Raw genomic sequence first — 27,731 nt, 5'->3', positions numbered from 1 at the left:
GAAAGATCAAGTCATAGGGTTGGAAAAATACAATCAAAAGCTTCCTCTTTGGCAAAGTAGGTAAAGGCATTTGTTATGATACTTAGCCATGCGACTACAAAATTACCACTTTAAACCAGCAAAGTAGGACCAAATGACAAATTTAAATTGGTGAAATGCAAAGTTGAAGCACATCAGAGGACAGCTTTACTGAAACAATGATAAAATATTGGGCATTATCTGCTGGATAGGGCAGAAATAAACTAAGGACATTCAAAATGCAGCTGGAAGTTCTAATAAAAAAAAGTTATAATCTCGTACCACTTTGTTGCAGTCAGGACTTGACTTCAGAGTTACACTGTTTAGAAATTTTACCTCACTGCAAATCCCTGCAACAAATGTGGCAGTATACTTGTTCCTGTAAGTACTAGATGGGATCTGAGGGCTAAATGTTTTTTCTTCATCTTGGATCTTTGTTCCAGGTTCAATTGCTGGTCTATGCTGAGTTATCAGCTGAAAAGGACTGATTTACTACAGGTTCGAAATGGGCAGAGGTGGGGGTTAAAAGAAATGGAGAAAGGAAAAAAGGGGGCACAAGCCACCACTCACTGCTCTCCATACTTTCTGTAATTAGGATGTAAGATTTTAGTTTAGAGAAACTTATAGCCTCTGTACTGGAGGGTTGAGAGATTAATAAATGGAGTTATTTTAATGAGGTAAAGAGAAACTGTTCTATGGTTGGTAAGTCACCACAAAAGGGGTAAGCACTTATGTTTTTGGATTGAACCAGTGCCTGTGCCTGGTGCATTTACTCATTAAGCCATCAAGCAGATAAACAGTTTATTTTGTATACACATCATGGAAGAAAAGCTGCAGAGGTCAATTGAAAAAATAGTACTCAACTTGACTGAATATCTTGATACAAGTAAATATCCATGTCACAAGGGTTGTACTTCACCCTTTAATTTTATTCATCTTGAGCAAGTATGGCTCAATGGAAGGAATCAGTTTTGAAGATGGGAATAAGTTACAGCAGGAAACAACACATAATTTGATGACTTCAGCTGCAGTTTTAGTTTAACTCAGGTAAAGTTTGGATATATACCTGTATATTTCTGCACAAAAAAAACCACACATTTTTACAGAACATTGCAAAGATGGAAGAGCACCTTCCAAAAAAGTTCAGAATTACCATCAAGGACTTGGTTTCAAAACTTGAGATAGCTCAGAGCAAAGAATGTTGCATTGAACTACATGTTGCTCTGGGTTGAGGTAGTGAGGCTCAGTGCTCAACACTATTGAAGTATAAATTGGACTGCAACTTCCAGCAACTGCACATGCACAGTTAAACTAATCAGTAAAATTAATCAGTAACTCGAGTAGAGTTGCCCTGCTCCTCTAGAAGTTGTGTTATACTAGCGTCGCCCCAAGAAACTTGGCACTGAAATACATGGAACAGCCTGAAGTTGCAGCTACATGATATAGACTACACATCAGAAAATGTTGGGACTTGTCCATTCCAGCACAAATATATTTAACAGCATAAGTTTTAATTACTGCCAAACCACCTCACTGGCATTGAAAATTGACTAGAGTGTGGAGCCTCATCCCTTCAGATTTTAAATCATTGTTGGAGATTTAAAAGACATTATTTTTAAAACATTTTCTTTAACAATCACATCTTTGTCTATTTATTCCATTTTCTGTACTGATTTGACATTGAATTAAATATTCTAACTTACACTTCCTGGTTCAAACTCTGCACTGCTGATAACCAGATTGAAGAATTGTTAAAGACAGTTGCTTGCCCTGTTCACACAGGGCCCAGGTCCTTGTAGAGGGTGATGCACCAAAATGGCTTTCTAATCACAAGTTCCAGTGCAAAATCCCATATAAAGTCTGTGGGCAGGTGAGATTAATAGCTAGTGCTGTTAGTTGACTGCTGACCACAAAATCCAGTCCATTATAGTTACACAACGTTCCCTAAAAGAAGAAAGGCCAAGTATACATATATTACTTTCGAGCAATTTTATTCAGTGTAGGCAGACACCCAATTTTGCTGCGCTCTCTGTTGGATCCAGAGTCAAATGTGCTACCTGGTGCAATACTGAAGTACAGACCAGGAAGTTCCCAAGTTAGATGTGGCTAATCTTAGCTAAATAGGGGTGAATGTACTAAAATTAGCCTTCGTGTACCTAGTCCAAGGTGGTGGATACAAAGGATGCAGATTACCACTGTATTGCTGCTGGAAAATGCACATCGAAGAGTGGCGGGCAAGGCCAGGAAAAGGCTTAGTGATGCCACTCTCCTCCAATGCCCATGTTAAACTAAGAATGGTAATTTTAGTAAGTAACCAGAGACTGTGGAACTGCGTGAGCTGAAAGCTTCAGGAAAATAGTAACTATCCGCAACATACAGCATGGTGGCAAAGAATCAGAAAACATGAATACAAAAAGAACTCAACTACAACAAATTGGGAATATATTGAGTAAAAGACTTAACCAGCACCAACTTGGATCTTTCATTAATATTGATTCTGCCTTGCCTTAGTGATGCTCTTTGGAATGAATGGTGTAAAAACCCATAATCAAAAACAGCAATATTGAGAACGAGCTAATTTTAAGTTGGCTCATTTACTGCATGTACAAAATCCAGATATCAAAACAAATTAATTGTTCTGCAGTATTATACAAAAGTCTGATAAACAAAGCATACAATTTTAACCAAGGCAATTATTAATACACATTAATAATTGATTAGTTTCTTCAGTGAAAGACGAGTGGCAAGCACTCAGGAGCAAACTGAGTTTATTTAATAGGTCTAAAATTTGACAATACTCTTCAAAGTACACCCTGGAAACAGTTAGGAGATCTTAAATGGACTGATTTGTTATTTTACTTTGGAAATGAATCTCAACATTCCCTCCTGACTGGCTGCCATTCATCTCAGTAAGGATCAGCTTTCTTCCCTGTCCTGAATTTTCAATTGTTATTCTGAAATGCAATCATGAAATATAGGATATTACAGTGTGGGAAGAGGCTTGAGGCTACATTTTCCATCAAGATACCAGAAATGTTCCTTCTCAGCTGGAAATTCATTCAGTAATTTTTTGGGAGAGGGTAAATTAGCTTAGACCTTACCCAAGTAAAATTTTTCTTCTATAAAAATAGTAAGGCCAGTGCTTGCATAATATTGCTGGATGCCAAACAAGCGATAAAATGGCTGTGTGAAATTAAATGTCTATTGATACATCATTGCTAACCATGGTCTCAATCCCGACGGCCTTTGTGGTGGGGTGACTTGCCCCAGAGTTTTCCTTTCTTCCCAAGAGTTAGCATTACTAATGGTTAAGAAGGGTGGCATACGAAGTTGCACGGTATTGAGAGCAGGGCAAGGATAGCCTTTTTCTGTAAATGTTTTCCTTCTCTCGCCACAAATTTAAATGAATTCAATATTTAAACCCATCTCCCCAACTGAATTCCAATTCATCCAACCAAAACTAGAACATGGCATTGCATACTTGTGCAATAGGATCAAGATCAGATATTTGAAATAAATTAGTCAGAATTTGATACTCAATACACTGAAACATTACAAAAAGCTCAGACTGGAAAAATTCAGTTAGAGCCAAAAGCTCATACGTAGAATTTTAATTATATTGAATAAAATTCAACAGCAACCTGAAATTTTAATTTGCTAAAATATTGCAAGCTATTTCATCCTGGAACATGATTAAAGTTCAATTTATAATTAACACCTACCACTGTATATAGACATGTGCTTAGTTGGGGTAGAAGCACCATCAAATATTGCTCTATCCAAAAAGTCTATTGTGGACTCTGTGTAAACAACTTGGAAGACTTGACTAAGAAGAGAACAGAGTTCTTCTGCAGCTGCCTAGAGGAAAATAAAATTAATATTCAAGTAATTCTTTTGTCTCAAATATAATAAAGGCAATTGTGAATTACATTTCATGCAGTACAAAGCAGACTCATTCTTTAAACCATTATGGTTGAAAGAATTCTGTGCTGCAGAGAAATATTTACATTTTATTTTAAATATCCAAAAAGCTAGGATTAGGCAACAGGAATAATGCTCATGAGTTTATTCAAGACAGACCACTAGAGTTTTGGCTACCAAGGGAACCAAGAGATATGGGGTTAATGTGGGAAGGTGGAGTTGAGGTAGATCAGCCATGATCTTACTGAATGACAGAATCACCTACTACTGCATTTTTGCTTACATTATGTAAACTTCGCAGACTTCAAGACTCAGGAAGGCCATCTACACTTGTCAGCTCAAACCTCAACTTTCAAAAAATTCTCAAATTATATATATGCTGTACAACTCCAGACTCATTTAAGTGGGGGATGTTAATGCTGGGAAATGGTAGTCTTCAGATTTCAGGCATCCAGTTATCAGCTTTCAGTATTCCTAGAAACACTGCTGCAAGATGTAAAGTAAACCTCTTCTATTCTGCAGAGACCTCAAAAGGGCACCACCAGAAACTGGATTGAGCCTGCCAAAATTAATTTCATATTGAATGTTACAGCCACAGAAGTCTTGCGTATTTGAACACATACCCTCAGATGCAAGGCCAGTATCTAACCCATTACGCAGAAACACTGGAGTATTTAAGCCAAGTAATTTTACCAAAACTTCCATTAACAGAGAAAAAAATACTCTGCACAGTCTGAAGCAGATGAAACACATACTTAACCAGCAGTTTTCTCAGTTTGCAACAAACTCTCTAGTAAGGTTTACAACCCTTCGTTAGTGTACACTCTAATTACTTCACTCATCAACAAATCTCCCAAATGCTGACTACAAACCTCTTCAGGAAATTGCTCCTGAAGCTGATATTGCCCTGGCCATTTTTGTAGCACATTTTACATTGTTGTGATTTGGTGGATACAGGTCCAACGGGAAAATAATAAAAGTCTTAAATAGCTTGTGTTTTTTTCCTCCATCAAGTTGCTCAGAAAAGTCAACACTTCGAAATCAGCTGTCGATGGGATGGAATAAGGAACACGCGTTTATAATTGCACTTTGTGCATCTTCTGGATGTCACAAAGTGCTTTACAACCAATGATTTACTTTTGAAGTGCAATCATTTATATAGTAGGCTGATTGCATACAATGTCCAAAAACTTGCCCTAGACAGTAGTGATTGACAGGAAAGCTCAAACCTTTGCTTTATTAAAAGAAAAATACATTAAGGTCAATTCATGGGCTGATAGATTGAGATTAATGTAGAAGGAAAAATTGTGGCTGACGCAGCTAAATAAATACACACACACATAGATGAAAGTATAGCCACATATTGTTACAAAATGGAGTATTTACCCAAGACATTGTGGGACAAGTTAGTTAGCTTGCAGCCTTGAGCATGGTACTGCTTAGCACAGACAATTAGCCTGACCAAAGAGGGCCCCTCATATCAGTGTATAAGACAGCAGCTTTGTGTAACTGCAGACTGCATGAAGCAATCAGGAATGCAAGCTTGATAAAGGTAGAAGGATTCATTGTGAAGACTCAAGGATAGTTGATAAGGGGGTCTGGGAAACATCACAAATGATCAGGGGGCTTGCGTGAGCTGATCACGTAGCCACATGATGCCTAATGAGTAATCTAATTGGTAATATGTGTAATGTATGTAATCAATAACTGTTATGATTGGATCATGTCCAGCCAGGATGGGCTGAGTAACTGTTTGAAAAATGTATAAGTACGCATGATTTTCCTTTGTTCAGTGGAGAGGCATCTGGACAGACCAGTGACCTGCTCCCTGCTGGCATAACTCAATAAACTGTTTGACATTGGAGCAGACCTGAGTGTCGAGTGATTCTTCTAGATTCATTCCCGCTAACAATTAACGACCGTGCGCCTTGGCCTAAATCAAGGAACTATGAAACAGCATCCAAGATTTTTCAGAAATAATGCATCTAAAACCTTTTACTTAAAGATCAAGATGGGGCTACTTTAAAAGTAAATTTTTTTTAAGCCAAACATATTTAAGCATTAAAATAGGATAAAATCCAAGCTGCTGGTCACAATGTGGCCTTTTTATACAACAGAGGTGCGGAAAAAGGAAACGCTGCAATTCAAATAAAAGGACCTCACCCTCAGATACTTCCCTCCTCCTGAGGGAAGATGGCAGTGCCCACTCGTACATGGTGATTGAACACAATGGCAATAAAGATGCTTGCACATTTCAAGTGTATATTATTGGCCAGCAAACAAGACAAAGTTATCTGGCCAATGGGATCATAAAATCGGAATTAAATCCTTTGAATTTTGGTGTAGTATTGTAACTACTTCAAGAACCATATTTCACACTTAATGTGACATACGCATTTAGTTCCATCTCTATACATAGAAAAAAAAAAATCTCAATCTGAACTAAAACTTACTTTGTTCTCTGCAACAACCACCACCAGACTACATGCTTCCGTGGTTCCAGCTCCACTTTCCGACACGGACACCTGTATTTTAGTGGAACCTTCAGTGCTCTGACTGGTTGAATTCCCGGAATCATTGGCTAAAAGTAGAGATCAAACATTTGAATATTCTTGCAGCTTTGAAAAAGTCTGATTAGTTAGATTGATTTATTTAGCTAGTAAATGTTGCTTAAAAGGGCTCAAGTTACACCAAGATTTCATAAGTAAGGCTTCCAGCAGGAAGCAAACCATGCAGGCTATTTTTTTTTTTAAGTCCTAAATTTAATTACCATTGCTTTACTTGACATGTGGGTTGGTCAGTGTTCTTGGTGGCAGAAAGCATGTGTGTGTTCCTGGGATGTAATCAGCAGCTTTCTTGCCCATAGTTAAACAAAGGCAATCAAGAACTGACCACAGCATAGCACTGGCATCACAGGTAGACAACACAAAAGAGTGGCAGATCTTTTTGCCAGAGGATATGACAAATCAGCTTGTGAATTTAAATTTAATAAATTTGGCATTGTGGTGAATATGGAACTCTACTTCTGGGTTGCTAGTCCAGCACCATAAGGCTGGCCTGTTACTCATGCTGGAGATAATGTTTCACTTTCCTGCCTAATGAAGCTACTGAATTGTGTTTCCTTCCCCCATCCCCACAACCCCAAATGCTGGCTGAATGAAAAAAAATTTCATGTATTTCTTCAGTCACATCCAAAGTCATTGCTGAGCTAAGTAGAGTCAAAAGAGAACCAGAACAGGTGAATTTTTGGAGACAATAGCAGCCACTCCTTCAAAAGACAAAAGATTGAGATGCAAGGCCACTGGCACCATTACAGGTCTCACTTGGTTCAGATAATTTTTTTTTTTTCAATTCATTCATGGGATGTGGGCGACGCTGGCCAGGCCAGCATTTATTGCCCATCCCTAATTGCCCTCGAGAAGGTGGTGAGCTGCATTCTTGAACTGCTGCAGTCCATGTGGGTTAGGCACACCCACAGTGCTGTTAGGAAGGAGTTCCAGGATTTTGACCCAGTGACAGTGAATGAACGGCGATATAGTTCCAAGTCAGGATGGTGAGAGACTTGGAGGGGAACTTGCAGCTGGTGGTGTTCCCATGCATTTGCTGTCCTTGTCCTTTTAGTTGGTCGGGGTCACGGGTTTGGAAGGTGCTGTCTAAAGGAGCCTTGGTGTGTTGTTGCAGCGTATCTTGTAGATGGTACACACTGCTGTCACTGTGCGCCGGTGGTGGTGGGAGTGAATGTTTGTGGATGGGATGCCAATCAAGCAGGATGCTTTGTCCTGGATGATGTCAAGCTTCTTGAGTGTTGGATCTGCACCCATCCAGGCAAGTGGAGACTTTTCCATCACACTTCTGACTTGTGCCTTGTAGATGGTGGATAGGCTCTGGGGAGTCAGGAAGTGAGTTACTCACCACAGGTTACCCTCTAACCTGCTCTTGTCACCACGGTATTTATATGGCTACTCCAGTTCAGTTTCTGGTCAATGGTAGCCCCTAGGATGTTGATAGTGGGTGATTCAGCGATGGTAATGCCATTGGATGTCATGGGGAGATGGTTAAATTCTCTCTTGTTTAAGATGGTCATTGCCTGGCACTTGTGTGGCAAGTAACATTCGCGCCACACATCAGCCCAAGCCTGGATATTGTCCAAGTCTTACTGAAGCAGTCCGTGTAGAAATGCAGCATCAGTATTCATTAAACCCAAAATAGAAAGGGCTCGCATTATATAGAAACATAGAATGGTTGCAGAGGAAGCCATTCAGCCTGGTGAATGCACATCAGCTCTTCAGCTAATCCTACACGCCTCCCACCACCCTGAAAAATTTCTTCAGGTGCTTATACAATTACCTTCTGAAAGCCACAATTGAATCCGCCTCCACCACATTCAGTGCATCCCAAATCCGAATACACCATTTAACTTATATTGCCTCTCAAGCTTCCTACCAAAATGCACTTCACACTTCTCTACATTTAACTGCATCTGCCATGAGTCCACCCATTCCACCAACCTATGTTCTCGAAGTCCATCACTAACCTCCTCAATACTTCCAAGTTTTGTATCACCTGCAAATTTTGAATTTGTGCCCTGTGCACCCTAGTCTAAGTCATTAACGTATAAAGAAAAGCAGTAGTTCAAGTACTGACTCCTGGGGACCACCACTGTATAGCTTCCTCCAGTCCAAAAACAATTGTTTACCAGTTTCCTGTAACTCAGCCAACTTTGTATCCATGCAGAGGTTCACCAGACTAATCCCTGGGATAGCAGGATTGCCTTATGAGGAGAGATTGCAGAAACTGGGCCTGTGTTCTCTGGAGTTTTGATGAGAGGGGATCTCATTGAAACTTTAATTCTTACAGGGTGGATGTGGATAGGATGTTTCCTCTGGCTGGTGAGTATAGAAGGGGACACAGCCTCAGAATAAGGGACAGGCCATTTAAGACTGAGATGAGGAAGAATTCCGTTACTCAGAGGGCAGTGAATCTGTGGAACTCTACCCCGGAGGGCTGTGGAAGTTCACTGAACATGTTCAAGACAGAAATCAATAGAATTCTGAATACTAATGACATCAAGGCTTATGGGGATAGTGGGGAATAACGGTGTAGAGGTAGATGATCAGCCATGATCAGTTTGAATGGCTCAGCTGGCTTGACAGGCCAAATGGCCTACTCCTGCTCTTATTTCCCATAATCCTTGGATGCATTATAAAAACAAAGTGCTGGAAATACTCAGCAGGTCTGACAGCATCTATGGAGAAAGAGAAAGTTAACGGTTCAGGTCTGTGACCTTTCATCAGAACAGTTCGCTCTCCAGATGTTGCCAGAACTGCTGAGTATTTCCAAGACTTACAGATTTCCAGCATCTACAGTATTTTGCTTTTATCTTTGGATGCATCCCATCTAGTTCTGGTGAGTTATCAACATTAAGGACAACCAGCCTAACACCTCATCAATTTTAGCCCATCCAGTATCTCAATTATCTCCTCCTTCATGACTTTGGCAGCACCTTCCTCCTTGGTAAAAACCTTCATTAGCTGTAAAGCGCTTGAAGCACTTTTTGAAGTGTAGTCACTTTAGTGTAGGAAATGTGGAACAAGATCCCATGAACAGTAGTGATAATCTGTTTTATAATGATGTTGGTTGAAGGATAAATATTGGTCAGGACACCAGTAAGACACCTGCAACCCTCTTCGAAGTAGTGTTTTTATGTGCACCTGAGGGGACATATGGGGCCTCTGTTTAACATCTTATTCAAAAAAATAGCACATTTGACAGTAGTCAGTCAGTGCTGCACTGAAGTGTCAGCCTAGAGTTTATATTCGAGAGTGGGATCATTTGAGCCTGTAAGAGGATTATTTCAACTATAGTTTGGAGAAGCTAGGACTGTTCTCTTTAGAGAAGGAAGAGGGGAGATCTAATGGTGTTCAAGTGTTGAAAGGAGTCTGAGGGGTCTAGGTAGAGCAGAGAGAGAAACTGTTCCCATGCACAGAAGAGTGGAGAACAAGGAGGAACAAATTTGAGGTGATTTGCAAAAGCAGCAATGGCAACATGAGGAAAAACTTATGCAGGCTGTAGTTACGATCTGAAATGCACTGCCTGAAAGGCAGATTCAATTTGTGCTTTCAAAAGGGAATTGGATAAGCACCTGAAAAAAAGTTGCAAGACTACAGGGAAAGGCAGGGAGTGGGACTAGCTGAGCTGCTCTTAGAGGGCCGGTATGTACACATTGGGCCAAATGACCTCTTTCTGTGCTGTAACCATTCTGATTTTAACCACGTTCCAATTGGACAGGAGAGCTCAATTTTACTTCACTACCAGCTAGTGCTCGGTCCTGATTGACAGCACTTTAACTTATAGTCGAACTGTAGCACCAAAGCAATTTTTAGTGTGCCAGTTGCCAATTTGACTAAACAATTCCAGTAGAAACAGTTTGAGTGCAAGATAGGTGCAAAGTAATTAAACTTGTATGGAAGTGCAAACTTACTGTTTTATAAAGAACATAAAACAGTTTCACAAAGAAATTATTGACACGGAATGAATCTTGCACAAAACTGGACAGGTCACAAGTTAACATATTAAATTGAATGCCAGTTACAAATCAGTATTGACTCAGGTTACAAGTCTTGACAGGGCAATAAGTAGAAAAAAAGTGAAGTGATCAGACTGGATCCTGAAACAGATGTTTTGAACAGCCACTTTTTCATTCCTGTGACAAGTATGAAAACCAACCAGAAAATAAAGATTTGCATTTATATAATGTCTTTCATAACTTCTGGCCATCCTGAAGGAAAGTAGGAAAGCACATTAAGTACTTTTGAATCATGGTCACGTGAAGAGTAGGAAAGGTGGCAATCAATTTGCACTGCAGAGTACAGTCCCACAAGCAGCACTGATAGCGCCTAGATAATCTCGCTCATTAGTGACTTGGTTGAGGGATAAATATTGACTAGGACATTGGGAAAACTGCATTATTCTTTGAAATAGGATCGTTTACATCCATATGACCTTTTACATCCATATGATCATGCAAACAGGGCCTTGCTTTATCAAGAACACAAGAAATAAAGAGTAGACCATATGGCCCATCAAGCCTGCTTGGCCATTTAATACGATCATGGCTGATCTCGGGCTTCAATTCCACTTTCCTGCCCACTCCCCATATCCCTGGATCCCCTGCGAGACCAGAAAGTATCTATCCCAGCCTTAAACGTATTCAATGATGGAGCATCCACAACCCTCAGATGTAGAGAATTCCAAAGATTCACAATCCTTTGAGCGTAGCAATTTCTCCTCAACTCAGTCCTGAATGATAGTTTCAGGACAAGGAGCCAGCGTCCCCGTGTTCTAGATTCCCCGACGAGTGGAAACAATCTGAGCTTCTACCTTATCAAGCCCTTTCAGAATCTTGTATGTCTCAATTAGATCACCTCTCATTCTTCGAAACTCCAGAGAATATAGGCCAAATTTACTCAGCCAATCATAGGACAACCCATTCAACCCAAGGACCAATATAGTAAATCTTCACTGCATCGCCTCCAGTGCAGTATACCTTTCTTAAATGTGGAGACCAAAACTGCACAGTATTCCAGATGTGGTCTCCCAAAGCCCTGTACAATTTTACTAAGGCTTCTTTATTCTTGTACTCCAATCCCCTTGCAATAAAGGACAACATGCCATTTGCCTTCTGATAGCCTGCTGCACCTACATGTTAACTGTGTCTTCCTTGTATGAGTACCCCCAAGTCTCAGTCACATACCTTTTAAAAAGTATTCTTGTCTATTTTTATGACCAGTGAGCTTCACACTTCCCTGCATTATACAACATTTGCCATCTTGTTGCCCACTCAACCTGTCGATATCTCTTTGCAGCCTCTATGTCCTCCCCACAGCTTACCTTTCTACCAATTTTTGTATCAGCAAACTTAGATATATTACTGTCTCTTCCAAGTCATTGATTGTGTAAAAATAGCTGAGGCCCCAGCACTGATCCTTGCAGCACTCCACTATTCACTGCCTGCCAACTTGAAAAAGCCCCATTTATGCCTGCTCTCAGCTTCTTGTCTGAGCCCTTATCTTGCCCATGGATCTTTTATGTGGCACCTTATTGAATGCCTTTTGGAAATTCAGATATACTATATTTACTGGTTTCCCCTTTATCTACCCGACTAGTAACATCCTCAAAAAACTCTAATAAATTAGTCAAAGAGGATCTTCCTTTAGTAAAACCACGTTGACTTGTTCTAATCATACTGTTCGGCTGTTCAACTTTCAGTCCGTTAACACCCTTTCTGTACTAATGCTTTGTCTTTCAACACACCAACATACCTTTGCCCCATGACCTTCTGGTCAGTTATTCTGCGACCGTGTCCTATCTACACCTCCTCCTTTGTTATCTCTTGCCCCACCCTCATTTTACTTGCTTATAACCTTTTACATTTCTAATATTTGCCTGTTTTGAAGGGTCACTGACCTGAAACGTTAACTCTGCTTCTCTCTCCACAGATGCTGCCAGACCTGCTGAGTGTTTCCAGCATTTCTTGTTTTTATTTCTAATCGTACTATGCTTTTCCAAGTACAATGTTAAGACTTCTTGAATAGTTTCCAGCATCTTCCCAATGAATGATGTTAGGCTAACTGGCCTGTAGTCCTCCATTTTCTCTACCTCCTTTCTTGAAAAGCGGCATAACATTTGCCAACTTCCGACCGGACAGGACTATTCCTGAATTTAAGGAATTCTGGAAAATCAAGGCCAGCGCATCCAATACTTCTGCAGCTATCTCTGTTAGAGCCTCAGGATGTAGGCCATCTTGTGCCGGGGACGTGTCAGATTTTAGTCCATCAAATTTCTCCAATACTTTTTCTCAGCTGATATCAATATCCTTAATTTCCTCACTCTTTTTAGCCCTTCGGTTACTGCCTATTTCTGGTATGGAACTTGTGTCTTCTACTGTGAAGACAGACAATATTTGTTCAATGCATCTGCCATTTCCTCATTCCCCATGATGATTTCACAATGAACTGGTCAATAAAATGAAAGCCCATGGGAAACAGGGGAATGTGGCAGGTTGGATACAGAATTGGCTCAGGGACAGGAAACAAAGGGTAGTGGTCGACAGATGTTTTTGTCAATGGAAAGCCATTTCCAGTGGTGTTCCACAGGGCTGAGTGTTGGGTCCTTTGCTGTTTGTGGTATATATTAATGATTTGGACTTAAATGCGGAAGGCATGATTGGGAAATTTGATGACAAAAATTGGCCGTGTTGTTGATAGCGAAAATAGCCGAATACTCAAAAGATATCAATGGTTTGGATGAGTGGGCAGAGTAGTGGCCAATGGAATTCAATCCAGAAAAGTGAAGTCATGCATTTGGGGAGGGCAAATAAAGTGACGAAATATACAATAAACAGGAGGATAGAGAGGGGTAGAACGGAGAGACTTTGGAGTGCATGCCCAAAGGTCCCTGCAGGCAGCAGCACAGGTGGACAGAGCGGTGAAGGCAGCAAAGAACAGTACAGGAACAGGCCATTCGGCCCTCCAAGTCTGCACCGATCTTGATGCCTGCCTAAACTAAAACCTTCTGCACTTCCGGGGGCCGCATCCCTCTATTCCCATCCTATTCATGTATTTGTCAAGATGCCTCTTAAACGTCACTATCGTACCTGCTTCCACCACTTCCCCCGGCAGCAAGTTCCAGGCACTAAACTTGCCTCGCACATCCCCTCTAAACTTTGCCCCCCTCACTTTAAACCTATGTCCCCTAGTAATTGACTCTTCTACCCTGGGAAAAAGCTTGACTATCCATTCTGTCCATGCCACTCATAACTTTGTAAACCTCTATCATGTCGCCCCTCCACCTCCATCGTTCCAGTGAAAACAATCCGAGTTTATCCAACCTCTCCTCATAGCTAATGCCCTCCAGACCAGACAATATCCTGGTAAACTTCTTCTGTACCCTCTCCAAAGCCTCCACATCCTTCTGGTAGTGTGGCGACCAGAAATGCACGCAATATTCTAAGTGTGGCCTAACTAAAGTTCTGTACAGCTGCAGCATGACTTGCCAATTTTTATACTCTATGCCCCGACCGATGAAGGCAAGCATGCTGTATGCCTTCTTGACTACCTTATCCACCTGCCTTGCCACTTTCAGTGACCTGTGGACCTGTACGCCCAGATCTCTCTGCCTGTCAATACTCCTAAGGGTTCTGCCATTTACTGTATACCTCCCACCTGTATTTGATCTTCCAAAATACATTTGTCTGGATTAAACTCCATCTGCCATTTCTTCGCCCAAGTCTCCAACCGATCTATATCCTGCTGTATCCTCTGACAATCCTCATCACTATCTGCAACTCCACCAACCTTTGTGTCGTCCGCAAACTTACTAACCAGTCCCAGCACTGATCCCTGCGGAACGCCACTAGTCACAGCCCTCCATTCAGAAAAGCACCCTTCCACTGCTACCCTGTCTTCTATGACTAAGCCAGTTCTGTATCCATTTTGCCAGCTCACCTCTGATCCCGTGTGACTTCACCTTTTGTACCAGTCTGCCATGAGGGACCTTGTCAAAGGCTTTACTGAAGTTCATATAGACAACATCCACTGCCCTTCCTTCATCAATCATCTTCGTCACTTACTCAAAAAACTCAAATTAGTGAAACATGACCTCCCCTTCACAAAACCATGCTGCCTCTCACTAATAAGTTTGTTTGTTTCCAAATGGGAGTAAATCCTGTCCCGAAGAATCCTCTCTAATAATTTCCCTACCACTGACGTAAGGCCCACCGGCCTATAATTTCCTGGATTATCCTTGCTACCCTTCTTAAACAAAGGAACAACATTGGCTATTCTCCAGTCCTCTGGGACCTCACCTGTAGCCAAATGAGGATGCAAAGATTTCTGATAAGGCCCCCAGCAATTTCCTCCCTTGCCTCCCTCAGTATTCTGGGGTAGATCCCATCAGGCCCTGGGGACTTATCTAGCTTAATGCTTTGCAAGACACCCAACACCTCCTCCTTTTTGATAATGAGATGACAGACTATCTGCACTCACTTCCCTCAGCTCATCATCCACCAAGTCCTTCTCTTTGGTAAATACTGATGCAAAGTACTCATTTAGTACCTCGCCCATTTTCTCTGGCTCCACACGTAGATTCCCTTCTTTGCCCTCGAGTGGGCCAACCCATTCCCTAGTTACCCTCTTGCTCTTTATATACGTATAAAAAGCCTTGGGATTTTCCTTAATCCTGTTTGCCAATGACTTTTCCTGACCCCTTGTTTAAGTTCCTTCCTACTGTCTTTATATTCCTCAAGGGATTTGTCTGTTCCTAGCCTTCCAGCCCTTATGAATGCTTCCTTTTTCTTTTTGACTAGGCTCACAATATCCCGCATTATCCAAGATTCCCGAAACTTACCAAACTTATCCTTCTTCCTCACAGGAACATGCTGGTCCTGGATTCTAATCAACTGACGTTTGAAAGACTCCCACATGTCAGATGTTGATTTACCCTCAAACAGCCGCCCAACAATCTAAATTCTTCAGTTCCTGCCTAATATTGTTATAATTTGCCTTCCCCCAATTTAGCACCTTCACCCGAGGACTACTCTTATCCTTATCCACAAGTACCTTAAAACTTACGGAATTATGGTCACTGTTCCCGAAATGCTCCCCTACTGAAACTTCGACCACCTGGCTGGGCTCATTCCCCAATACCAGGTCCAGTACAGCCCCATCTCTAGTTGGACTATCTGCATATTGTTTCAAGAAGCCCTCCTGGATGCCCCTTACAAATTCTTCCCCATCCAAGCCCCTAGCACTAAGCGAGTCCCAGTCAATATAGGGGAAGTTAAAATCACCCACCACTACAACCCTGTTACCTTTACATCTTTCCAAAATCTGTCTACATATCTGCTCCTCTACCTCCCGCTGGCTGTTGTGAGGCCTGTAGTAAACCCCCAACATTGTGACTGCACCCTTCCTATTCCTGAGCTTCACCCATATGGCGTAAGGCATATGGAATGCTTTCCTTTATTGGCCGAGGTAAAGAATTCAAAAGCAGGGGTGTAATGCTGGAACTTGTATAAAATGCCGGTTAGGCCACAGTTGGAGTATTGCACAGTTGTGGTCACATTACAGAAAGAACATAATTGCTCTGGACAGAGTACAGAGATGATTTACAAGAATGTTGCCAGGGCTTGAAAGTTGCAGCTACAAGGAAAGATTGGATAGGCTAGAGTTGTTTTCCTTAGAACAGAGGAGGCTGAGGGGTGACTTGAGGTGTACAAAATTATGAGGGCCCTAGACAGTAGACAGGAAGGACCTGTTTCCCCTAGCGGAGACATCAATTACTGGGGACACAGATTTAAGGTGATGGGTAGAAGGATTTGAGGGGGCATAAGGAAAAGCTTTTTCACCCAGAGGGTGGTGGGTGTCTGGAATTCACTGCCAGGAATGGTGGTGGAGGCAGAAACCCTCAATTCTTTTAAAAGGTACCTGGACATGCACCTGAAGTGCTGTAACCAGCAAGGCTATGGACCAGGCGCTGGGAAGTGGAATTAGATTGGGTGGCTAGTTTGTTTTTTTTCCGGCCAGCACTGACACGATGGGTTGAATGGTCTCCTTCTGTACCGTAATTTTTTCTATGGTTCTATTTCTCCTGTCTCTGCCTCTAAACGACCAACAACTTTTTGGTGGCCCTTTGCTGGTTTCTAAAACACTCCCAATCCTCAGACTTGCTACTATTTTTTGCACCATCTGAATGACAACACCTTCAAGAGCACAGCACTGGTGCGTCAGCCTGGATTATGCATTTTTAACTCCCTGAACGGAGACTTGAGCCCACAAACTACTGACTCCAAGGCACGATTGCTACTAGTAAGCCATGACTGATACCTTATAATACAAATCATACTTGTATTCCACAGCAATGTCAGATCTGTAAATCCCTCATTCCTCCAGCACTATCCAGCACCATCCAGCCAGATGAACAACCCAGTTTCAATGATGTATTTGGGACAGCATGCCAGAAGTAGCACTAGGTATACCTGAAAATGACAGGGCCAAGCAAGCACACAACCAACAACTTTAATTTGTATAGTGCCCTTAATGTAGCAAAATATCCCAAGAGGCTTCACAGGACTGATCAAAATCTGACCAAGCCACATAAGGAGATATTGGGGCAGGTGACCAAAAGCCTGATCAGGAGGCTGGTTTTAAGGATCAAGGACAGGGGCAGGGAGAGAGTCAGTGGCCTTGGTCTTCCCATATTTAACTGGAGGATGTCTCTGCTCATCCAATACTGGATGCCAGTCAAGCAGCAGGACAAATTAAAGGCAGCAAAAGGGTTGACAGGAATGGTGGTGAGGTAGAGCTGGGTACCGTGGACACTGTCCTGTCACAGTCATGAACAATTAAATGACTAACAGAGGAAGGCCTCCATGAACATCCCACCCTCAATGGTGGCAAAGCACCAGACAAGAGTGCAAAAGATAAGGCTGAAGTGCTCAGAACCATCTTCTGCCAGAAACGTTGAGCGAATGATCCTTCTCAGGCTGCTCCCAAGATCCCTACCTTCACAGGAGCTAATTTTCAACCAATTCAATTCATTCCATGCAAGAAACAGCTAACTACTCCAGAAATGGATGCACCTCTGCCAAGCTGTTCCAGTACAGCTACAATACTGGCATCTACCCAGCAATATGGAAAGTTGTCCAGCTTTTCTTGTCCCAAAAAAAATTTAAGAAATCCCTCCCAGCCAATTACTGCCCACTCAGTAATCAGCAGCATCACGCAGAAGGTGTCAAAAGGGCTATCAAGTGCAACTTACCAATAACCTGCTCAGATGCTTAGTTTGGTTCTGACAGGATTGCTTGGATCCAGACCCCATTACAGCCTTGGTGCAAGCAGACAAAAAGAGCTGCACCCCAGAGGGGAGGTTAAGAGTCACTGCCTTTGACATTGAGGCAGCATTCGACAGAGCATTGCACTAAGGAGCTCTAATAAAACTGAAGCCAGTTGGGATCAGAGAGGAAATCACAAGAAATATGATTGCTTCACTCCTCAGCAAGACAGGTTGACAATTTCTGACCTAATTAAATACCTATGTGCAAAGTGATATTGCCTTAAAATGCTTTTTCCACTTATAATGTAGCTGTTGGAATGTGACAAACAGCACCTCTTAAAAGTATGTGGAGATATACCATGGTGATTAAGTAAGTTTGTCATGCTGAATTGTTATAATGCTCTGGTTATGCCCCCACTAGGGTATTGCGCCCAGTTCTGGTCATCAGACTTTAGGAAGGGTGAGGGGGTCCTTGAAAGGGTGCAGGGGAGATTTACCAGGATAGTTCTAGGGATGGGGGATTTTAGTTACAAAGGCAGGTTGGAAAAACTGGGGTTGTTCACCTGGAGCTAAGGAGATTGAGGGGAGATTTGATAGAGATGTACAAGACTATGACAGGCTTAGCTAGACAGGTTTGATTAGGAAAATCTGTTCCCAGTAACTGATGGTATAAGGTGTAGGGGACACAAATTTAAGGTTTTAGGCATGAGATGCAGGAGGAATGTGAGGAAGAGCTCTTTTTAATGCAACGAGTGGTAAAGGAAGTGGCTGCAGAGATAGTGGAGGCATTGGTCAAAATATTCCAGAACTCACTGGATTCTGGGAGGGTCCCAGCGGATTGGAAAACCGCTAATGTGACGCTCCTGTTCAAGAAGGGAGGGAGACAAAAAGCAGGAAACTATAGGCCAGTTAGCTTATCAGTCGTTGGAAAAATACTAGAGTCCATTTTTAAAGGAAGAAATAACAGGACATTTAGAAAAACATAATGCCAACAGAGTCAACATGGTTTTGTGAAGGGGAAAATCATGTTTGACAAATTTGCTAGAGTTCTTTGAGGATATAACAATCAGAGTTGATAAAGGGGAACCAGTAGATGTCGTGTATTTGGATTTCAGAAGCCATTTCGATAAGGTGCCACATAAAAGATTATTGCAGAAGATAAGAGCTCTGAGTATTGGGGGTAATGCATTAGCATGGATTGAGGATTGGTTAACACTCAGAAGACAGAGTCGGGATTAATGGGTCTTTTTTTAGGTTTGAAAGACGTAACTAGTGGGGTGCCACAAGGATCAGTCCTAGGGCCTCTATTTACTATCTATATTAATGACTTGGAGGAGGGGACAGAGTGTATTATATCCAAATTTGCTGACAATACAAAAATAGGTGGAAGGGCATGTTGTGATGAGGACATAAGGAATCTGCAAGGGGCTTTCAAGAACAGCTAAACAGGTTAGGCCTTTATTCATTGGAGTCTAGAAGAATGAGGGGTGACCTTATTGAAACTTACAAGATTCTGAGGGGGCTTGACAGGGTAAATGTTATGATGTTTCCACTAGCGGGGGAATCTCAAATTAGGGGACATAGTTACAGAATAAGGGGGCACTCATTTAAAACTGAGATGTGAAGGAATTTCTTCTTTGAGGGCAGTGCATGACTGGAATTCTCTGCCCCAGAGAGTTGTGGAGATTAGATCACAAAGTATTTCAAGAGGAGGTAGACAGATTTTTGAAACATCAGGGAGTTGAGGGCTATGAGGAGCTGGCACGAAAGAGGAGTTGAGGTCTGGGGCAGATCAGCCATAATCTTATTGAATGGCAGGGCAGGCTGGAGGGGCCGAAAGGCCTACTCCTGCTCCTATTTCTTATGTTATGTTAATGATCTGGAACTGGAAGCCCACAAGGGTGGTAGAAGCAGAGAGAATAATTTCAAGAGGAAATTTGATGGGCACTTGAAGGAAAAACTTGCAGGGTTATACAGATCGAGTGGGGCTGACTGGATGGCTCTGCTGAGAGCCAGCATGGACTAAATGGACAGAATGGCCTCCTTCTTGCCATAACTGATTTTAAGTTCAGAGATCTGTGTAGAAGCTACAAAAAAAATACTGTTACTGTATCACAGTTTTCTGTCCAAGCCGCCAGGATGAATTAAGAGAACCTTTTCCACCAACACTGGAACTTACCAGTTTTAAAAATGACCAGGTGAAGGGAATCATCGCGGATGTAAGAGACTGCTGCAATGTCATGGATTGGAACTCTGAGGATAATGTCTTCGCCATCTCGCCATGCCAATTTAATATTGTATGCAGACACACTAATCACTGCATCTTGTTCTGGTGTTAGCGGCCCTGGGAGCTGATGTGCCCTCTAAAAATTAAGATACATCACTTGTAAATGAGATGATTTATTACTTTAAGCAAATGCTCTAAAGATGAGCTACTATTCCCTTATCTAACTTGAAGAATCTGTTCAAGAACTAGTTCAATCAAGCGAATATCAGCAGCTACAACACAAACAGGCACATTTCTAAACATAGTTGGCTCTCAATTTCACCAATTAGTGAATACAAGTTCAGGTTTTATTACATATAGTTAATGTTCCAGTAAAATGCTCATTTTCACAAAGCCAAACTAAATATCAGTAACAAAACATGGAACTGGTCATTTCTTCAATGCCTTTTACAGCCAATGAAGTTTTTTTCTGAAGTGTGGGTATTGTTATAATGTAAAGAAATGCAGCAGCCAATCTGTTCATAAGAACCCAGAAACAGCACTGAGATCAAATGACCATATAATCTGGTATAGTGATGTTGGTCAAGGGATAAAATGTTAGGACACTGGGTGAACTCTGCTACCCTTTGAAAACTGCTAAGCTATCTTTTACAGACACATGAGCAGGCCATCAGAGCTTTAGTTTAATCTCACCCAAAAGATGAGACCTCTAACAAAGCAGTAATCCCTCAGTACTGCCCTGACGGGTCAACTTTGACTCTGTTCAAATCTCTGCTGTGCGACTTAAATCCATGACCGACTGACTCAGAGGCAAATACGCTACCACTGACCGTCTCCCCAAAAAGTCAGCAAGTTTATCAAGTAAGCAGATCCATACAAATCAAAATCAGCAATATGTGCTTTTAACCATTTTTAGTTATGACTAGACTAGGATGTACTACAGGAGGAGATAAGGGCAAATGTACAGAAAGGCAATAATTATTCTTCTCCAGGAAGAGAATTTATAAAGGAAGTCATGATAATATTTCAGCACAGAAAATCAGCAAACATTCAATAGGTCCAAAATGTAGGAAATACAAGGACAGGGTGGGAAGACTTACTCAAGTAAAAGTGATGCACTCAAATGCATATCACAAGAAATAAAACAAATGTGTTAGAAACAAATTGAGCTCAGAGACCTGGCTATAAGCTAGGTATGATTGGAAGCCAAATTTTCCAGGCTATAGGGGTCTTTGGAAAGTATATTGATGAAAAACAATTACAGCAGTGGAAAGAAACATCAGTACGAATTGCCAGTGGAAACAGCATGGAACTAAAGTAGTTGTAAATTATGAAAAATTCTAGGAATTGTCTATAGATCTGACAATGTAGTTTGCGCTAGATTAGAAATATATAAATATGGAATTGAAGTAAGCACACATCAGAAATAATGGGGTGCTAGTGGGAGATTTTAATTTACAGATTGAAGCAAAACAATAGTAAAGGTATTGAATTATGTATTCAGGAGTGTTTTCTGGAACAATGTGTTTTAGAACAGACAAGGAATGCTATACCAGGTTTACTGACAAGAACCTGAATTATTTAATAATCTGACTAAGGGGACATGTTAATAGCCTTATGGTTGAATTTGATATGAAGTCTGAGAGGAAGAAGCAAGAGTTTAAACTAAGGCAAATTTCAAAGTTGACAGAAATAATGGCCACACTAAACTGGGCTCAGCATATGGGTATAAATCCAAATCAGTAAGTAGCCCATAAAGGCAAAAGCTCTACTGGTGCAGTTAAGCTCTCAAGACAAGGAAGGAGACAGTATTAAGTTAAAAAGGAAAAGTGAAAAATCCACCAGACTGAAAGCCAACAAGGATAAAAGCAAATGAGGTGCAAAACAAAAAAAAAAAAACTGAGATAGCAACACTAACAGCAAAAGTTTCAATAAATTCAGAATGGTGAGTGGGAAAATGGGGTCTATTTAGTATCACATGCATCTGTCTTAAGAAAAATGAATAAAAAATGGCAGACTTCAGCGTACTTTGTATTCCTTTTCACAGTAGAAGAGGGCAAAATATTGGAACTTATCCTAGATTCATGTTCTGGTGATTTTGTCTATTAAAACAGCTGGGGAAACTGTACAAATGTCAATTTTCCACAGCTGCCCATTTGGGAATTGTATCTTGAGGGCAAGGGCGGCGCAATTGCGGGGGGAGGGGGCGGAGAAGGGGGAAGGGGAGGAAACTATATAGACCTCAGTTTAAATGGCAGGTGTGGGGACGTTATTGGAACCCTGCAACAGATTGACTGAATATTGAACAAAACTTAGCTGATCAGAGTCAGCGTGGATTTGTGAAGACAAGGTCATGCCTGCGAAATCAAGTTGAACGTTTTGAAGAGGTCAATAATATGGTGGACAAGGGAGTGTCTATATGTACTGCCCAGAAAGCATGTTAAAGTTCTGCACAACAGATATCAGCAACAAACAGAATTGGAGGTAACCTTGTGACATGGGTCAGTGATTGAGCTAAAGGGATAAAATATCACGTGATGTTCCCAGAGATCTGTGTGGGGCCTCAGCTATTCACCAAATACCGACTTAGATATACATCTCTCTTCCTTCGTTCAAGTTACCAGATGACACCAAGGTAAGAGACACAGTAAATTGTTTTAACAGGAGGAGCAAGTTAGAAAGGAATACAGACAGACTAAGTTCAATTTTGGGGGAGTAATGGGTGAGGGTGATCACTTTGGATCTAAGACAGGCAAATTTGAATGTGCAACTGAGACTAGAAGTTGTGGAGAAGCAAAAGGGATTTGGGTGCCCAAGTAGACAAATATCATTGAAAACTAGTGCATAGGTACAACAAGTAATCAAGACGACTAATGAAATGTTGGCCTTTGTACAACTAAAGTGCAACTTCCTTCCCGTTGTAATACAAAGCCTTTGATATAGTGCCGTGGTCAGACCCCATCCGAGTATGCTGTTCAGTTTTGGCCACCACACCGCAGGAAGGATATACTAGCTGTAGTAGGGGTATAACGCTGATTCATCAGAATATTTGGACTTAAAGGGTTAAATTGTGAAAATCATTGGCATTAATTTGGCTTGCATTCCATGGTTGACAGGTGATCTAACTGAGGTACTTAAAATGAAAAGGGATTCAATACAGTGGATACAGAAAAGCTATTTTCTCTGGTGTGGAATTCAGAATAAGGGGGCACAATCTTAGCGCTAGTCCATTCAGGAGTGAAATCAGGTAGCATTCTTTCACACAAAGGGTAGTGGAAATCTGGAATTCCCAAAAGGCTGCGAAAGCTACTTCAATTGAAATTTAGGACCAAGATTGATAGGTTTTAATTAGGCTGCAATATCAAAGGATATGGTTTAAAGGTGGGTAAAGAGTGTTGAGGAACAGATCTGCCATGATCTAACTGAATGATGGAATTGGCTTGAAGGGTTAAATGACCCATGTCCATTCCTTCTAAATTAGCCTTTAGCACACTGATGGGTGCTGGCAAAGAGGAAAATAGTAGGGGGATAAAACTGCATAGGATGTTCGTACTCAATGTATTTCATCTGGCTGAAATGGAGTGTGGTTTTATTATTGCTAGCATTCCATCTGCTGGCAAAAATGTGTTGTAAATTTAGTTATAGCGACATCTTCTAGACAACTATTCAGTGACCCTGTACACAATGTGTCTATATGAACTATGGGTCAGGGCAAAATGGAGTGAATTTGTAATGCACCTTGAGGCTAAACAGCACAATGACACTATTGTTCTCAAAATAATGGCTACTTGGGCAAGGTACAGGACACCTATGGAATTGCATTCCAGCAATGAGTTAATGCCTTTTAGAAGGTAAAGAAAAGCAATTAAAAAAGGGCTCATCAAGCAGCATAAGACATAGCCATTTAACAAAATCTTGTCAGCAGGCAGCATAGGATGTTTATACTCCAAGTGCATTTTATCTGGCTGAAATTTAGTGTGGTTTTATTGCCAGCATTCACCTGCTGGTAAAAATGTCTTCGTAGTTAGATTTACAACACATCTCTGTTCTCGTGTTTAGTCCAAATTTAGACAGTCTGAAACTTTAATTATTTGGCCATTATTCACTAACATTAAAATTCCAAGCCTGGTCATTCTGTACAAGGTAGACCTGGTTTTATTTGTAAAATACCTCCCCAAACATTGCTAACACAGCATTACTCACCCTTGCATTATCTAACAAGTGCAATATCTCAGTTCGACTGGATGGATTCAGGTACCCAGGCACTGATGTGAGCTGCCCTAAATACTAAATTAAAAAGAAGGGTTTTAATCAAGCAATCAAAAGATTCCATGAATTTTAACAAAATTTGTTGAATGCAGGCAAATAAAATTTAAGTTACTGAATGCACACAAAAGGATATTGGACAATGCAAGTAACATCTATATACAAGTCATCCATTTATGTAACTTTTAACAAAATACTAAATTAGTTTAATATTTTAAAGGCATAAAAGATACATGGTGCGACTTAGAAAGATTTTAGTTCATTATACAAAAAGTCCGCTTCAAAAATATTTTCACACGATGTACTAATATACACTGTTCTAGCTCCCTAGTTCTCCAGGTGTCTCCAAATACACTTGAAAACTGGCCTCATTTCAATGGAGTAAACCATCACAGTCTTAACATACTCGAGGGAGTGACCCATTCTTCTGAATAAATTGAGCACTGACAATTTTGTGCAACAGGTGAAAAAACTGCTCATTTAGATTACCTTACTCATATGGATATCGCCTCAGCCCCAAAACCTACCACGATGTTCCCCTGACCTGAACAAGTCTCTGGGTAGAATACCTCAAGATTTGCTCGTCATCTGACTTCAGGAGGGCCACTGTTGAGTTATGCAAGTTGACTAAATGTTTCACCACTCTGTACGGAACAAAGCCAGAATTTGCTGCAGCAAGGCATTTAAGCATCTGCCGTTAGAGGTGCCATTGCATCCTTTAGCTCAAATATTAAATGCCCGCAAAGTTGCTGAAAACGCAAAGTGACAAGAGCAGTGAGGGAACCAGGACCTTTGGGACAGGAGTTAAAAGGCAACAAACAGAAAATCTCTTGGTTAAAAGGAGATACAAGGATTGGCAACTTTTAAATTTAAAAAAAAGGTCAGAGAAAGAAGGGTGAATTAAATGTCAAACCAGGTACATAAAAAGTGAAAGAACACTGGATTGAGAATTTAAATCAGATTTAAAATCTCCTAGGACAATTTGAAACCTGAAGAAATGAGACTGAACACTGTAAAATAGTTAATGTTCAGTGCCAGAGATTTTTTTTAAATTAACAGGGTACTTGCACTAATTACTGCCACTAAATATCTACAGTGCAAATACAGCAACTTCATGACATTCAATGCATTTGACAGAGATGGAGTGCAGATTACAAAACCATGTTGACTCTGCCTGATTACCTTGAATTTTTCTAAATGCCCTGCTATAACATCTTTAATAATAGCTTCTAACATTTTCCCCAAGACAGATGTTGAGCTAACTGGCCTGTAGTTTCCTGCTTTCTGTCTCTCCCTTTTTGAATAAATGGAGATACATTCACTGTTTTCCAATCTAACGGAACCTTCCCCGAATCTAGCAAATTTAGGAAAATTAAAACTAACGCATCAACTATCTCACTAGCCACTTCTTTTAACACCCCAGGATGAAGTCCATCAGGACCCAGGGACTTGTCAGCCTGCAGCTCCACTTCACTGGAGATTGAGATTTTCTTGAGTTCCTCCCTCCCTTCCATTTCCTGACTTGTACCTAATTCTGGGATGTTACTTGTATCCTCAATAGTGAAGACCAATGCAAAATACCTGTTCAATTCATCTGCCATCTCCTTATCATCCATTAATTCCTCAGACTCACTTTCTATAGGACCAACACTCACCTTGTTAATGTTTATTATTTTTAAATATCTATAGAAACTTACTATCTGTCTTTATATTGCTAGCTTTCTCTCGTACTCTAATTTTACCTTCCTTATCTATCTTTTTATCCTCCTTTGCTGTTTTTTTTAAAAATATTCTGTCCAATCTTCTGACCTGCCTCCCACCTTTGCACAATTATAGGCTCTTTCCTTAAGTTTGATACTATTTTTGTTTTAGTTAACCATGGATGGCAGGTTCCACCCTTGGAATTTTTCTTCATTGAAATGTATTGATTGTGTATTCTGAAATATCCCCTTAAATGTCTGCCACTGCATCTCTACTGACCTACCTCAACCTGATTTGCCAGTTCACTTTAGCTAGCTGTTTTCATGCCCTCATAACTGCCCTTATTTAAGTTTAAAATACCAGTCTTGGACCCACTCTTCTCTCCCTCAAACTGAATATAAAATTCAAATCACATTATAATCGCTGCTACTTAGGAGTGCCTTTACTATGAGGTCATTAATTAATCCCATCTCGTTGCACAATACCTAGTCTAGTATAGCCTACTCTCTGGTTAGCTCCAGAACGTATTGTTGCAAGAAATTATCCCGAAAACATTCTATGTACTCATCTAGGCTACCTCTGCCCATCTGATTTTTCCAGTCTATATGTAGGTTATAATCCCCCATAATTATCGTTGTACATTTCTGACAAGCTGCCATTATTCCTTCCTTTATACCCCATCTGACAGTGTGGTTAATGTTAGGTGGCCTGTACACCACTCCCACAAGTGACTTCTTGCCTTTATGATTTCTCATCTCTACCCAAACTGCTTCTACATCCTGGTCTCCTGCTCTAACACCATTAATTAACAGAGCTACCCCTCCACCTTTCCCTAGTTTCCTGTCCTCCCTAAATGCCATGCACCCTTAAATATTCAGGTCCCAATCTGTTGTCCTGCAGCCATGTCTCTGTAATGGCTATCAGATCATATTTATTTCTATTTGCACTCAGTTCATTTATTTTGTTTCGAATACTACATGCATTCCGATAGAGCTTTCAGTTTTGTCCTTGTATTTTTGTAACCTCTAGCCTTATCTGTTGATTTACTCCTAGATTTGTACGCTCTGTCCCTTCCTGTCACAGTTTATAATTTCCCATATTAATAACTTTCTCTTGCCTGGTCTCTACTCCTTGATTTACTATATGTTCCCAAATTTGAACCCTTGCCCCCACTAGTCAGTTTAAAACCCTCTCTACTTCTAGTTATGTGGCTCGCTAGAACACTGGCCCCAGCATGGTTCAGGTGTAGACCGCCCCAACGGTATAGCCACCACTTTCGCCAGTACTGGTGCCAGTGCCCCACAAACAGGAACCCACTTCTACCATTGCCAGTCTTTGAGCCACACATTAATTTCTGTAATCTTATTTGCCCAAGCCAATTTGCATGCGGCTCAGGTAATAATCCAATCTGTTATGAGAAGTCATGGATGAATATATCTGCGGGAAGGCTGAACAAGCTTCAGCTCCAGGTTTTGGAACTCGAGCGGCGGCTGGAGTCACTGTTGTGCACCCGCGAGGCAGAGACCACGTAGATAGCACGTTTAGGGAGGTGGTCACACCACAGGTTAGGAGCATGCAAGCAGATAGCGAATAGAACTAGGCAGGTAGTGCAGGAGTCCCGAGACTATCTCGGGGATTTGTTAGAGGAACAGACAGGCATTTCTGCGGTCGTAAATGTGACTCCAGGATGGTGTTCAGGGTCAAGGTTGTCACAGAATGGCTAAAAGGACATTCTTCTAGGGGAGGGTGAGCAACTAGAGGTCAT

General features: G+C 41.1%; 1 protein-coding gene across 3 annotated transcripts in view; it reads right to left on the bottom strand.

Moving 5' to 3' along the window:
* The window catches only part of ccm2 (CCM2 scaffold protein), a 126,682-nt gene that overhangs the window by 41,972 nt on the left and 56,979 nt on the right, over nucleotides 1–27,731 (bottom strand). For all 3 annotated transcript variants that reach the window (XM_068024146.1, XM_068024153.1, XM_068024162.1), the window contains exons 3-6: nucleotides 24,203–24,286; nucleotides 19,952–20,135; nucleotides 6,393–6,520; nucleotides 3,741–3,876 (exon numbers count right to left, since the gene is read on the bottom strand). In XM_068024146.1, the coding sequence (XP_067880247.1) occupies nucleotides 3,741–3,876; nucleotides 6,393–6,520; nucleotides 19,952–20,135; nucleotides 24,203–24,286 (532 nt within the window). The remainder of the gene's footprint in view (nucleotides 1–3,740; nucleotides 3,877–6,392; nucleotides 6,521–19,951; nucleotides 20,136–24,202; nucleotides 24,287–27,731) is intronic.

The sequence above is a fragment of the Heterodontus francisci genome, chromosome 3, assembly GCF_036365525.1.
Source record: "Heterodontus francisci isolate sHetFra1 chromosome 3, sHetFra1.hap1, whole genome shotgun sequence".
NCBI lineage: Eukaryota > Metazoa > Chordata > Chondrichthyes > Heterodontiformes > Heterodontidae > Heterodontus > Heterodontus francisci.
The sequence above is the reverse complement of the archived record's forward strand: the minus strand, read 5'-3'. Positions and strand labels throughout refer to the sequence as shown.